This window comes from Camelus dromedarius, chromosome 21 (genome assembly GCF_036321535.1).
Source record: "Camelus dromedarius isolate mCamDro1 chromosome 21, mCamDro1.pat, whole genome shotgun sequence".
Lineage (NCBI taxonomy): Eukaryota > Metazoa > Chordata > Mammalia > Artiodactyla > Camelidae > Camelus > Camelus dromedarius.
In genome coordinates, this window is record NC_087456.1 from 5,953,541 (window position 1) to 5,968,641 (window position 15,101).

A 15,101-nucleotide genomic window follows, 5' to 3' on the forward strand; every position below is an offset into this window, starting at 1 on the left:
GGGTTGGGATCACACTGTTTTATAATTGCTGTGACCCTCACTTTGAAGGCAGGGCAGGTTTGCTTCCCTTTGCACCTCCAACCCCTGCTCCTTGCTCGGTACACACAGAGGGGGCCCTCACAGAGATTTACTAAATGTACCCACAGCAGGGGCCTCCTGTCTCTTTCTTGAGCCTGTAAAGAATGCACTTCACCCTCGGACGGAGACTGGGGCCCTCGGAAGGTTGGGGCTACGTCTCTACCCTCAGGGGCTGGGTCTCTACCCCAGCGCAGGATCTACCTGGATATATTTTAAATATATCCACCTAATTAATGGTTGAGAAGCACTTCCTGCCACTATGTGGGATTAATACCCATCACTTGTTTAATACCTACTGCTAACAGGGGCTTGCAAATATATCATCTCATTCATTAGGACTAGTTAACCCCAGGATAAAAATCACAGGCCATGAGAACAGTCGAATGTTTGTGTGTGGGTCGGCCTGCCCCGAGTCCGGAAATGAACTTACTGGGCTGGAGACACTGACTGTGAGTCTCAGGGACGCCCCCAGCTTGAGGATTTAATCCGTGCTTTTCCTCTGATAAATACAAGACAGGATGTGATTCCCGCCCCAGTGCAGCTTCCATGGGGCCCTGGATCTCTGCTCCCAGCAGTGCTGACAGCCTCTTGAGTTCACTCGGGAATTTGAGGTCAGTCATTCGGCTCCGTCCTTCCTTCTGGACTTGGAGAAGTCCAGGTATGATGGGGAGATGAGTCAGTGCAGGGCGGGGGCCTGGGGGTGGCCCCCCTTTCCTTTCCAGCCCCCTCAACCAAAGATCCAAGTTCAAGGAGCTCATCTCTGCTGTTCAGACCATTGAGCTGGTGCCTTCAAGCCTCCGGAACAGCTGTGGGAGCCAAGAATCATTACTCCAGACAAAGCGTGGAGAGCAGACTCAATATCTAGGTTATTACGAAGCTGGCCTTGAGAGCCAGGAGCAGTGCGGAGCGTAGATGCGGAGACGGGGCTACGGGGATGTGCCCAGCTGGCTGGCATGTCAAGGTGCTGGCTTAGGGACCATCCCCCCCCCCCCCCCCGGCTTCTCAGAGAGCTCGTATTTTGTCAGGTGCTTCAGAGAAAGGGAGGGGACCACTGCCCCATGCCTGCCCCAAGGAGAGGACAGTCTGCCATCTGCTTTTCCTGCTGTCACACGTCCTCTCCATGCCTGGCCCAGACTCAGCCAGCTCCCCAGAAACCTAGCACCTTCTGGCTGGGTCACCTGGAGTCCCCGAGCCTCTGTCTCTTTGGCTCTAATAAAGAGCTAGCGTCAGTTCTCTATGTCCATGCCTCAGGTTCAGCTGCTCACCCCTCATCTCATCTGCTCTTGTCAAATGGAGAACGTACAGGATGGGGAGGATGAGCTGAGGCTGGCCAACCTGGGGCGATGAGGAAGGGTCCACAGCACATCCAGTTTTACCAACGCCGTGTGCCCCACCCACCCCAGGGCAGTACCACCAAGCCACAGGAATAACCCACTTACCGCACTCAGGAAGGGGATGTTGGCGGAATTGCCCAGGAAGCCAAAGACGACAGGGAAAAAGCCCCTAAGAGCAGAGAGGTGGGGAGAGGGGTCAGTGATGGCCTGGGAGGGCAGGATGAGGGCAGTGAGGCTGAGGTCCCCCCAAAGGCTCCAGCTTTGTCTCCCAAGAGAGCGGGCCCCAGGGCACTGGGAGTGGGCGTGGTGCCGCAGCCCTGTTTTTTGAGAGGCAGCCAAGTGGAGTAGTTAAGAATAAGGCCCCGGGGATGTGAGGGCGATCTGGCTGCGACATCTGTCACCCTGTCCTTGTCATCTGTCATTGATCTCCAGGGTTGATTCGGCTGATCTGGCTGCCTAGGCGGGTGTCATCTTCCTGCCTCACAGCTTCATGTGCGTCCCTCCCTAAGCCGTATGCTTGGATGAAGAGGACCACCATCCCGATAGAGGAGGGTTGTTCTGCTCGGCCAAGGGTGTAGGAGTAGCTGCGCTCCCGGCCAGCCCCTCCTGACAAGCTCTCAAGAATAGAGGCCCCGGGGGCAGGCTCCTTGGGTTCAGGTCCTGGCTCTGCCCATCACTGGCACTGGTCAACTTGGGCAAATCCCTTAACTTCTGAATCTCAGTTTCTCGCTGTAAAATGGGGTTAGTAATACTATTAATAATGGTATCTACATCATAAGGCCTTCCATGCTTGGGAAATATTTATTTTTACTAATGTTCCTGTCTTCCCCTCCCTGCACTGGTGTGTACCACCTGCTGCAGGTTTCCTGGCCTCCAGGCGGGACCGCTGTGCTGTTTATTCTCTCCCACGCCTCGGGCTCATCACACACACCCCGGCGAGGATGGGTGACCCTCCAAACGGCTGGGAGGCACGGAGGCTGGCGTTGGAAGGGGCCCCTGCGTGCAGCAAAGGTGAGGGGAGTGGGAATCTGAATTCTGGCTGAGTTACTTACTTCCTCTCCTTGGGCCTGAAGTTCCCCTGCATCTCTGAGGGCTCTTACAGCTCTGAGCTACTGAATCTGCAGTGGCTCCACTTACACTTCTAAGCCCTCAACAAATGGTAACTATTTTCAGAGTTAGTTTGCCTTCCTTACGAAATTATAAGCTCCGCTGGAAGTTCCTCCTTGTTTAGCACTGTATCCCCACACCCAGCCCTGTATTTGGCACATAGCAGGTATTTTAAATATAACTGACTGTTTGAATCAATGACTATTTGTAAGTTGGGGTTTAAAATTTTTTTTCTTATTTTATTTTAATTTTAATGGAGGTAATAAGGACTGAACCCTAGGGCCTCGTGCCTGCTAAGCACGTGCTTTACCACTGAGCTATTCTCCACCCCCCAATAAATGACTGTTTGAATAATGATATATCTGAATGTTAAATAATGGACGGCAGGACACCTGTGAGAAAATTTCGTTCCTGAAGCCACACTACAGGGTGTCTCTGAGGTGTCGGGCATCTGGGCGGATCAGGGTGTTTTCAAGGCTGCACTGAGCAAGCTGAGGGCTCTGATGAGAATCCAGGGTTCCCGATCCCAGCTCCTTCCCATGAGTCCATAAGCCACAATTCTTCCAGCCCACATCATCCCCGTCCCACCCCTGTTCTCTCCTCAGTGCCCCAGAGATGGTCTTCCCCAATATCATCCTTTTCTTTCTTCTCCTTAAGCACCCTCCAGTCTTCTCGGAGACCCTACCCATCCAAGGCCTGTCTCTAGTCCTGCTTCCGCTGGGACACCTCCCTGGCCCTGATGGAGCCCACACATCTTCACTGAGCTCCCTGCCTTTCACCGGGCCCAGGCTGACACAGGACATGCCGAGGGATGTGGGAACATGAGCCAAAGACACCTGGGTCAAGTTCAGATCCTTTGCATACTGCTTGTGAGAACTTGGGCAGGGGCAGTCTCTCTAAGCATTGGTTTCCTTATCTGTAAAGCAGAGGACAGTCTTACCACGGGCTGTGGAGAGGGCAAAACGAGGGGATGATTGTGAGTGTGCTTGGTGCATTAGGGGACTAGCAAATGTCAGCTCACTGCCCCTCCTCTCTGTCTAGATTGCTAGACTTGAGGGCAGGCCCTGTGTCTCTTCCCTGGTGACAAGCCCAGTAATGGGAACACAGCAGGTGCTCAATGTTTGCTGGTGGACTGGCTGATCCCTCCAACTTATCCTTCAACCTACGGTTGTAGTGTCTACCTGATACCCCTCCCCAATTTCAACTCTTCCGTGGCTCCCCTCTCCTGCAGGATAAAGTCCAGCTTCTGGATGCACTGCTGGTCACGCTGCCCAGACCTGATCTCAGCTGCTCAGAGGCCCTGGTGGCCCCTCCAGGGGAAAGGGACCCGCACTCACTTGAAGAGGTTAAAGAAGCCATAGGTTTCGAGGAGCATGCCCAGGAGGGGCCAGCGCAGGAGCACGATGGCCACACCCCCCAGGAAGAAGCTTGTTCCCTTCAGCTTGTGTCTCTGGAAGAAGAAGGAAGATGTCTTCCTCAGACCAATGATGAGGGAGAGGCCGGTCAGGAACAGCAGCTGCCAGGGAGGGAGAGCAGGGTGAGAACAAAGACACTGGCCCCCGCGGGAGTCAGGGCCAGGCCCGGAGTCACGCAGCAGGCACGGGGCAGGTCTTGCTAAATCTTCGAGGAGGGACCATATGGGAGAGGGTGACCCAGAAATGTGGAAAAATCCCAGAGCCCTGAGTAATTTGAACTGGTAGAAACAGGAGTTTCCAGGGGCAGGGTGGACAAGGAGAACTTGGAAAGTCTCTGGCTTCGCACCCAGTTCAGCCCAATTTCTTGGATCCCAAGTATTTCATATATGACATCAGTTCTCATCACACCTTCCAAGTAAGAAGGGATAGTGAGATTCTGTCCATTTTACAGAGGTGAAGACTGAGGCCTAAATAGGTTTGGCAGCCATACCCAAAGGCACAGGGAACTGTCAGGGCTCCACTGCCTATGGAGTTAATAGTCCAGGCCTCTACTCTGTGGCCCTGTCACCCTCTTCAGCTTGGCTAATGATCCCTTACAAATGACCGGGCTCCTGTCAGACTTAACCCTCTGGCTGTCTTCCAGCATGTTCTGTGCTCTTCCTCTCCATCTCCCTACCTTTTCTCTTGCTGTTCCAGCTACCTGGAAGTGCTTTATCCACTCCCACACCCCTTTTTTCCCCAGATTCCTTTTCATCCTTCTCCCACAGGGCATGCTCTCTTTCCTCCAAGCACCTTGTTTCAGATTAGATGTGTTTATCTTCCAGTGACTTTATCACTGCCCCTGCCCTCCTCCCAGTCATCTACATTGATGTCACATTCCTGTCTCAAGGTGTGGGATTCCGCTGGTAGGGACAGTGTCTTATTCATCTTGGCACCCCCAGGGCCTCGCCCAGAGCTTGGCATGAGAATCCAGGTCCTCAGACTCTCCGTGCCCAGTAGACCTCACCGTCCATCCCCAGCCACCCTTGCCTGCCTGGGCTTGATAGAGCCTGATTCCTGGATGGGCAGGATCTGAACAAACTCAGGGCCGACCCACCCAGCAATGGAGACCTCGGGTAGGTTCACAGGGCTGGGGGACTCACGTTTCCGAAGGCCAGGAGCACCGAATCAAAGTACAGGAGCACTCCGAAGAGGATGAAGAAGATGCCGAAGCCGGTGACGCCCACGCCAATCTCTGCAGTGGGCAAGGAGGTAGTGGTGAGATGGGCTTCGGGGAGCAGGTGGGGGTGCTGGAACTTCCCCTCACTGCCCCTAGGCAGGTGTCCTCTGCGGGGGGGCTCCATTTCCACCCAGGAATCTTGGCTTCCGTGCCCTCAGGGAATGACAAGATGCGAAGGGAAGGGCGGGATGGGCACGGATCTGCGTTTAGCACCTGGAAACTGCTGGTCATTTCTACAGATTCTGACCTCCTGGCCTCCCAACAGCTCTATGAAGCAGCTAGTGCTACCCTCATCTCTTGCTGTTTTCAGTTTCCTCTGTCTTCAAATGCTGCAGCATCTCGATCATTATCGGAGTTGGGTCCCTGGCTGAACACAACCCCCACCTACTCTGGTCCTGTCCTCTTGCAGAGGGGTACCACTGAAAACGCACAGCCGCCAGCCCCAGAGGGTCTCAGAACTGCCCAGCGGGTCTGCCCTAGTCAGTGCTCAGGAGGCTTCACTGTCTCCTTTCTCCACGAAGCCACCCCTCTTCCCAGCCTCCCGATGATGACCTCTCATGATTGGGGAAGGGAAAGCATCAATCAGGAATGTGCTCATCACCTGGGAGTCTACATCCCAGCCAGCACCTTGGCCGCCCCCGCCACACGCCCCTCGGTGCCCTAGCTCCAGCCACAGTGGCCGGGCTGTTCTCTGCCAGGTGGGCCCCGTCAGCAGCGTGTCTTTTGCTCTATGCCAACTCATTCTCTGAACTGCAGGACCTGGCTCAGAGCCAGGGGGCACAGCACAGACGTGCAGACTGTTTAGGATATGAAGCTCCTTTTCTCCTCAACCCTCTCCATCACACAGAATCATTAATTTTACTTTACCTTTGCCACTCTGATAGTCTACAAATGACAATTCATCGTGTTGCTTCATTTTAAAATTCACATTGAAAATTTTAAATTATGATAAAATACACATAAAAGTGACCATCTTAACCATTTTGAGGAACATAGTTCAGTGGGGTTAGGCACCTTCACCGTCTTGTGCTGTGGCCACCACCCACCTCCAGACTCATCTTGCAAAACTGAAACTCTCTACCCACTAAACAGCTCCCCGTTCCTCCCTCCCTCGGTAGCCACCATATCCTACTTTGGATTTCTGTGATTCTAACCACTCTAGGTACCTCGTATGATTGGAATCATACAGTGCTTGTCTTTGTGTGACTGGATTATTTCACTCAGCATAATGTCTTCAAGGCTTATCCACATTGTACCATGTGTTAGAATTTCCTTTTTTAAAGCTGAATAATATTCCATTGTATGTATACACCACATTTTGATTATCTATTCATCTTTGGATGGACACTTGGGTTGCTTCCACCTTTGGCTATTGTAAACAGGTGAGCAAATGTGTCTCTGAGACCCTGCTTTCACGTCTTTCGGGTATATACTCAGAGATGGAATTGTTGGCTCATTCAGTACTTCTATTTTTAGTTTTTTTGAGGAAACACCAGTTTCCCGCAGAAGTCGCACCATTTTACATTCCCACCAGCAGTGCACAAGGGCTCCAGTTTCTCTACATCCTCACCAATGCTAGTTAGTTTTTGGGTTTTGCTTTGTTTTGGGTTTTTTTGCATCCGTCCTAATGGGTGTGAAGTGGTACCTCCTGAGGTTTTGATTTGCGTTTCCTTGATGATTAGTGACGTTGAGCGTCTTTTCATGTGCCTGTTGATCGTTTGTGTACTTTTGTTCTGAGAAGTGTCTATTCAAGTCTTCTGCCCATTTTAAAAAGCAGGCTGTTTGGGTTTTGTCGTTGTTGCTGTTGAGCTGTAGGAGTCCTTTGTGTACTCTGGATAGCAACCCCACAGCAGGTAAATGATTTGCAGGTATTTTCTCCTATTCTGTAGGTTGCCTTTTCACTCTGCTGACTGTGCCCTTTGATACACAGAAGGCTTAAATTTTGATATAAGCCAATTTATCAATTTTTTCATTAGTTGCCTGGGCTTTTGGTATCATACCCAAGAAATAACTGGGTTATTTCAAATCCAGCTTCATGAAGCTTTTCTCCTATGTTTTCGTCTAAGAGTTTGTTTTAGCTCTTACTTAGAGATAAAATGAACTGTGAGTTAATTTTTACATATGATGGAAGAGTCCAACTTCACTCATTTGCCCACGGATATCCAGTTTCGCCAACAACATTTGTTGAAAAGGCTGTCCTTTCTCCATTGAATGGTCTTGGCATCCTTGTTGAAAACCATGTGGCTATAGATGCCAGGGTTTATTTCTGGGCTCTCCATTCCATTGGCCTATATGTCTGTCTTCACACCAGTCCCACACTGTTTTGATTACTGTAGATTTGTAATAAGCTTTTAAATCAGGAAGTGTGAAACCTCCAACTTTCTTCTTTTTCAAGATTGCTTTGGCTATTCAAGATCCCTTGTGATTCTATATGAATTTTTTCTGTGCTTTTTTAAAAAAAAATTTTTGGGGGGGTAATTTTGTTTGTTTGTTTAATTTTTTAAACAGAAGTGCTGGGGATTGAACCCAGGACCTCACGCATGCTAAGCATGTGCTCTACCATTTGAGCTATACACTGCCCCCTCCATATGAATTTTAGGATGGCTTTTTCTATTCCTGAAAAAAAAAATGCTATTGGGATTTTGACAGGTATTGCATTGAATCTGTAGATTGCTTTGGGTAGTACTGACACTTTAACAATATAATTCTTCCAATCCATGAACATGGGATGTCTTTTTACCTATTTGCATCTTAAAATTTCCTTCAGCAACATTCTGTAGTTTTCAGGGTGCAAGCCTTCGGCCTCCTTGGTTGAGCTTATTCCTAAGTATCTTATTCTTTTTGATATTATTGTAAATGAAATTGTGTTGCTTCCTTTTAAAAAATTACTGATGAGGTGCAACTTTAAGTTTATACTGTACATAGTTTTGCAACTTGCTTTATTTACTTAATACAGCTAAAATGTCTTCTTTGGTAAATTATAGGGTGAACAGGGATACAGCAAGAGTGTCTTTTAAAGTTACAACGTGTATAACATTATTTAAAATGGCTTAATTTTAAAAAAGAAAATATATACGTAATTTTTAAAGAGAAAAATTTTTACTGGACTTGTTAACTAACTTCTTAGATTTGATCCTTACGATATCTATGACATTGACATTATTGCCAGGTTTCTACTGTGGCAAAAAGTTGTTAAAAGTCTGATTGTTAAGAGACAGAACTGTAAAAAACAAAACAAAACAAAAACAAAAATATTAAGACTAGGCTTACCAGCTAAATTATATTTACAACGGAAAGAAAATGAAACACAATTGTCTTTCAGGTAGCTAATCTTTCATAATCTGTGACCATACAGATCTTAAGAGGATTAGAATCAGTTCCAGTATAGAAATCAGGCCAAAGGGCTTCTTTAAAAGAATTACTAATAAGAGATGAGATTTATCCTTCAAGTTATGGGCTGAAAGTTTGCTCAACTCATACTTCAGAAAAATGCCAGTCCCAATAAGGGTCTCCCTTTCGGCACAGCTGGGTTTGTTACAACCAGTACAACATCATTTCTCTCAACACATCGCCCAGCTGCCCAGAATCCATCTTCTACTAATCCTCCTGTTTCTGACAAACTTCCTTGATCTATTCAGGCTCATTTCCTATTTCTGCCTCCTAGTAATGCCTGCCTGAATTAAATCTCTTAGAACCCAGGGCCCTGGGAAGAGCATAGCTCCCTTGATCATGATTGAAGTTGTAGTCTGCCTTTCCACGTTGCATGATTTTTCTATCTTCAGAGACAACAAGCTGTGGATTTAGAAGTACAGCTACTATGTCAGGATAATTCTATATGGACCAGGATGCTGTGGGGAAGACCACATCCATATTTCTTTCATTTGAATGACAAAGGTATTTTAAGATTTTACGTCTGTTATGAAAGTATCTCTTAGTAGCTTACACCCACCATGAAAATATGTCATTGATTTCAGCTCTGACAGTACACCCGTCCCCTCCAGCTCCCTTAGTTGGTGTATTTGGGTAGAAACATACCATGGACATTTTGTGGGGGATTCATTTTGTTTTGTTAATATACCCGTGTGCCCAGCCCGTGAGCACTTAAGTACAGCCTCTTTCTCATTTGGTAGGAAGAGTATATGGTTCTCAAATTCACACTTCACGCCTTCTCTCCTATGTTATACCTTTTTCTGCAACAATGATTTGCAGGCTTACATAGCGATTACTTTTCCAACTTGTCCCACACTGCCCTTCAAGGACTGGCGTGTTTCCAGAATTTTCCTGTGATCGGGGACAGCCTTCTTTATGGGCCACACTTAGTGCTTCCAGCATTCAGTGGAGAAACTGCACCGTGAACACAGCACCCCACAGAGAAGGGTCAGAGATGGTGTTTCTCACACACAAGCCGCAGACCATCCTCTGCCTCTCGCTGGTGGAGTAGCTAAGAGATTTCAGTCAAATGACGAGGCGAGCCGGGGGTTGTTCCTGAAGTTTTTTGGGGGCAGCCAGCATGGCAGAGAGGGTGGGGGATGGGGCACATCACCAGGAGGGACCGAAGTGCCCGCAGCCCACGGTCTCTGGGACCCAGACAGCTGGGGCAGTGCAACCCCTGCTGGAGGTCAGCCAGGGCTCCAGGCTACGGAGCGGAGCGGAGAACAGCTGGGAGGCTCAGGGAACTCTCCAGGGATGCCTGGCTCTCCAGGGTGCCACCTGGTGAGAAGGTGGGGTGCTCCCTAGACCTCAAGAATGACCATAGATGGCTGCCTGGATGCCCTGTTCACCCCGGCCCTGCAGATCTGGAGCAGCTGCCAAGGAAAGCCCAGGGTCTGCAGCCAGCCTGCCCCGATGCCCCACTCTGTAGCTCACACTAACTGAAGCCAGGTTCATATTTCTTGCTCCAGAAAGCAGCCACGGCTCCAAGGAAAGCAGTATCCCCTGGAGCAGGCAGAGGGACGGGGCCTCCTGGCTTGAGGCTCTGCAAGGGAGCCTCAGACACCATTCATTTTCCCTCTCCTTTCCTCTTTGTAAAAATCAGTATTTGATTTTATAAGGTAGAGCTCAGTGGTAGAGCATGTGCTTAGCATGCACGAGGTCCTGGGCGTGATCCCCTGGCACCTCCACTGAGGTTAATAAAGTAAATAAAATAAATTAAATAAAATAAATAAATTAAATCAATAAATTAAATAAAAACTAAATACAATAAATAAATTAAATAAAAATAAAATAAATTACATTAAATAAAATTCAACAAAAGCCTAATTACTTCCCCCACCACCCCAAAAAAAGACTGACAGAAAAATAAATAAATAAAATTTTGAAAGAATGAAAAATAAAATAAAATCAATATCAAATGGACAGAACAGTTGCAAGTATGTACAAAGAATTTTGTTCCTGAACCATTTGGAAGCAGTTGCCACCAGCAATCTCATTACCCCTGAATCCTTGGCAGTGGCTTCCTTTATTCTCCAATACAACTGGGACCCAACCGTCAAAGTCAGGAGATTAACACGGATGATACATCACTACCATCCAAAGCTCAGACCCCACTCAGGTTTCATCCGTTGTCCCAGCGAAGAGATCCAGTTCAGAACCACATGTGGCATTTGGTTGCCCTGTCTCTGCAATCTGTTGTGTCTGGAACAGTTCCTCAGTCTTTCCCTGACATGACCTTGACACTTCTGAAGATTTGGGCGGTTATCCTGTAGCTGTCCGTCTATTTGGATTTGTGTGATGTTTCCTCAGGACTAGATTCAGATTTTGCAGAAATATCAACAAGATGTGATGCCGTGTTCTTCTCAGGTGATGCACAATTTCAGTTTGACCTGTAACTGGTGGTGTTTCTTTAAGCACTTCATCAAGATCGTGTCTGCAGGCCCCTCCATCATAAAGTTGCCCCTACCCTGTCCCTGCCAGGATGCCCTCCTGACTCTGCCCTGGCACCAGGCCAACCCCACTGTGAACACCCTCCACCCGGCTGGGGCTCTGACACCTGCCTTGGGTACCGCCCTCGCCCCATCTCATGGCTTTAGGTCTGAATTGTTCAGGAAGAGGAAGGAGGGACATGGGAAGAGAAAGATCCTTGTCTGTCTTTTAAAAATTAACAGTAGTGATTAATATCAGTAACTGCTGACACTAAGAACACGTGGTGCCAGGCAGCCTGAGCAATTCTGTTATATTTTCATAACTGCCTATGAGGTAAGTATGCTGTTAGTCCCATTTCACAAGCAGAGCTGAAACGCTGAGAAGTTAGGTCAAGCGGCTTAACTTGTGCCCAGGCGTGCACAGCCAGCAGCCAGCAGAACCAGGGTTTGAACCTAGCAGTTTGGCTCTAGAAAAAGTGCCTTTCATCAACCCTGTCTGGTCCACTTCTGCCCTCACCCCCTCCACAGGCTTTGACCATCTGTGATGCCCATGCTCCCAAATCCGGAGGACAGATGTTGGTCCTCATCTGTTGGGGTGGCCACTCCCTTCTTGAAATATCCTCTCTCGGATTCCAGGACAACACATTCTTGACTTCTTCCTGCTGTGCTGACCGCTCTTCCCTAGTCTTCTTCGCCAGGTCCTACTTCCCTCTCTTCCCCTAGGGGTTTGGATTCCTCAGGGCTTCAGCCCCAGCTCACCTCTCATTCTCATTTCACATCTGTTTCTAGGTCTTCAAATGTCCCTTGTGTGCTGACAATGTCAATATCGACCTTTCCAGCCCACGCCTCTCTCGGAGCTTCCAGACTCATATACAGCTGCTGATGTGGCATATCTGCTTGGTGTTCTCTCTCCAAGGCATCTTGAGCTGAACAAGTCCAAACAGAGCTATTGAGCCTCCTTCCTCAAAGCTGTACCTTGCTCAGTTTTCCCCTGATGAAATAAAATGTCACCACCCCGCCACCAGCAGTTCAAGGCAGGAGCCCAAGAGCCATCACTGAGTCTCCCTCACTGCTCCTCCATCCCACCTCCCCTGTCCCATTCAACCAACTGCTGGGTTTTATTGCTTCCTCTTCCCAAATGTATGTTGAAAGCTGTCCACTTCTCTCCAAGCTCACCACTTAATTCCAAGCCGCCAGGAGCTCTTTCCTGGACTCTTGCAACATTTCCCAGTTAGTCTCCTGCTTCGTTCCTGCCACCCTCTTATCACTTCTCCACACAGAGTCAGGGATCTTAGAAAACATGTAATCCACTCATGTGCACTGCAGAGAATCTGTCATGGCTTAGAATGAAAGAGTCCTCCTGTTCACTCCCTGGCTTACAGGCCCTGCATGTTAGGGCTTACGCCTGCTTGACCAGCTTCATCTCCTGCCACTATTGCCCTTGCCTGTCACACTCCAACCACATCATTGTTTCCAGGATGAGCCTTTCTGCCTCAGGGCCTTTGCACATGCAGTCTCTTCCCATCTGTTACCTGCCTTCAGGTCTCCATGACAATGTCAGTTTCTCAGGGAAACTTGGTCCACTCTCTATTCCCCGACTTAGTCTGGTCCCCTCATTTCTCTCTCTCTCGCAGGACTTAGCACACTCTTCATAGGACTCAGCACATTTTGGCTTAATAAAATGTTAGTTTGCCACTGGCTTAGGCTTCAGCCATCTTTTCTCTATTTTCCTCCCCCTAGGTCAGTGGTTCTCAACTTAGAGGGGGCGTCCGGGGGAGAAGGGGATGGTGATTTTGTTCCTCAGGGGATATTGTGTTAGGTCTAGAGACGCTCTGATTGTTACAACTGGGAGTGAGAGTGTGCTACTGCCACCTAGTGGGTAGAGGCCAAGGATGCTGCTAAAATCCTACAATGAACAGGACAGACCCCACAACAAAGCATTACCCTGCCCCCAAATGTCAGCAGTGCGGAGGCTGAGAAACTGTGCCCCAGGTTATCTCCTGGTTTTAAATACCATCTATATGCTGGCGACTCCCAGCTTTCCCTCTCCATTCCAGAGTCATACACCTGACTATCTACTTTACGTCAAACTCAACACGTCTAAAACCCAACTCCTGCTTCCTCTGCGACTCAACCCTCCTAACTGCTCAGGTTAAGAATAGTGGGGGCATTCTTGACTTCTTTCTCTCACACCCCACATCCAGTCCATCAGCCAATCCCTTCAGCAATTTCCTCAGCGCAGACTCAGCATTGACCAGTTCCTACCAGTTTGTTGCTGCCACCTTGGTCTCCTCCACCACCTCTCACCTCAGAACTGGTCTCCCATGCACCATCTCTTGCCTCAGAACTCATCTCCATGTTGCTGACCCCACTTCTCTCTAGTCTATTCTCAATCCAGGATCCAGAGTGATCTTTTAAAAATATAAGCAGGTCACATTGCCCCTCTGCACAAAATTCTCCAATGGTTTCCCATCTTAAGGAGATAAAACCAAAATTCTTAATGCAGTCTGGCCTCTCAGTGACCTCCCTGATGAGCCTCCTGCTATTCTCCCCTTTTCTCACTTTGCTCCAGCCACACAAGCCTCCTGGGTCTTCAAACAACACATCAAGTATGCTAATGCCCCAGGGCCTTTGCACTGGCTGTCTCCGCTTCCTAGGATTTCCCCCTCCTGATAGCTGCATGGTTTTGTTTCCTCACTGCCTATGGGTCTCTGTACAAAAAGCACCTTCCCAGGGAAGCTTTTCCTGATCACTCTACATACAAAGCAGCAGCCCCTCTTACCCGGCACTCCTGGGCCTCCTTATACTGTTTTATTTTTGTCCAGAGGATGTATCACCATCTGACATACTGACTTCTTTATCTGTTAATTACCTGTATCCTCGTTCTGGAACGTAGGCAGGGAATATGTCTGTTCCATTTACTGTTGTATACTCTGTGCCCAACACAGAGCTTGGCACACAGAGGAGACAAATTTGTCCAGTGAATGAATGAACAGTATCTTCAAGTTCACAGAGGAGACACTGGCTTTAAGTAATTCACCCAAATGAAACTCACAGAGCCACCATTCTCACCACTTCTCCCACATCTGGGGACTCCCTGCCCTCTCCCCTGAAGGGGAAAGGTATTTAAAAGGAGTGAAGACATGGTGATTGGGGAGGGGAGCTGAGTTGAATTTTTGCTAAGAAAGGACCCAAGAGACCCTCAGAGTTTGTGGGGGAAAGATGTGTGAACAGGCAGAGGCCTTTTGGGTCCGCCTTTGCAGTATCCCAGATCAAAGAGCCCTGTATGGGAAAGGGACCAGCTTGAGTGGTAAACTTACCAGTTCCCCCAGGCACCAGCCTCTGGCTACCTGGGGGTCCTGAGCAGCCCCCCACCCCCTGAAGGGCAGGGAGCCACACCCGGCCCTGCCTCCGCTGCCTGGAGGGTGCCAACACAGCAGCTCCCAGCCAACTGGCTCCAGAGGTCGCCTTGCCGGTTCCCCAGAGAAAGGTCCCGGCTGGGCGGGGCTGCATCTCCACCCACCCTCGCCTGGATACCCCGTTCCAGCCCAGCCCCCTCCACAGCACCGGTCCCTCACACTCACTCTGCCATTCTGTGATGGAGATCATGCTTCAGGCTGCCTGGGGGACCTTCCGGGTGGAAGCTGGCAAGGGGTGAGGAGCAAAGAGGACCGAACTTGTACATGCTCGAGGGAAGCTGACCCTTGGTAAGTTGTGAAACGAGCCTCTGGCAAATCATTAACTCCCCTACACACTCATACACACACATACAGGGCTGCTTAAAGTCACAGGTTCTCTTCTCCGGGTTCTTCCCAGAGGGCACTGCTCCCGCCCACGTCCTCCGCCCACCGGGAGAAGGCCACGCCCATCCGAATCTTCTATTGCTCCGCCACCCCCATTCCCTGACGCCCTGAGGCTGAGTTCGGCTGTTTCCATCTCTTTCGCAAAACTTGGACTGCTTATGGGAAAACAGGGATTTGTGGGATACCTGGGTTCCTCACGTGGCTTGATGAAAGGTGTGAAAAAAGTTGGGACCTGCTTCTCTTTGGAAGAGTACTTAAATGCATCTTGTAAGTAAGAGTTTGCC

At 49.2% G+C, this 15,101-nt stretch overlaps 1 protein-coding gene across 1 annotated transcript; it reads right to left on the minus strand.

The window, feature by feature from the left end:
* Positions 1 to 345: 345 nt before the first annotated feature.
* On the minus strand, positions 346 to 14,870 carry GOLT1A (golgi transport 1A). Its single transcript, XM_010991398.3, has 5 exons — positions 14,599 to 14,870; positions 5,077 to 5,168; positions 3,857 to 4,035; positions 1,518 to 1,581; positions 346 to 884 (listed from the first exon to the last, which is right to left on the minus strand). The coding sequence occupies exons 1-5, from the start codon at positions 14,621 to 14,623 to the stop codon at positions 846 to 848; spliced, it is 399 nt and encodes a 132-aa protein (XP_010989700.1). The 5' UTR covers positions 14,624 to 14,870; the 3' UTR covers positions 346 to 845.
* Between the last annotated feature and the right edge of the window lie 231 nt (positions 14,871 to 15,101).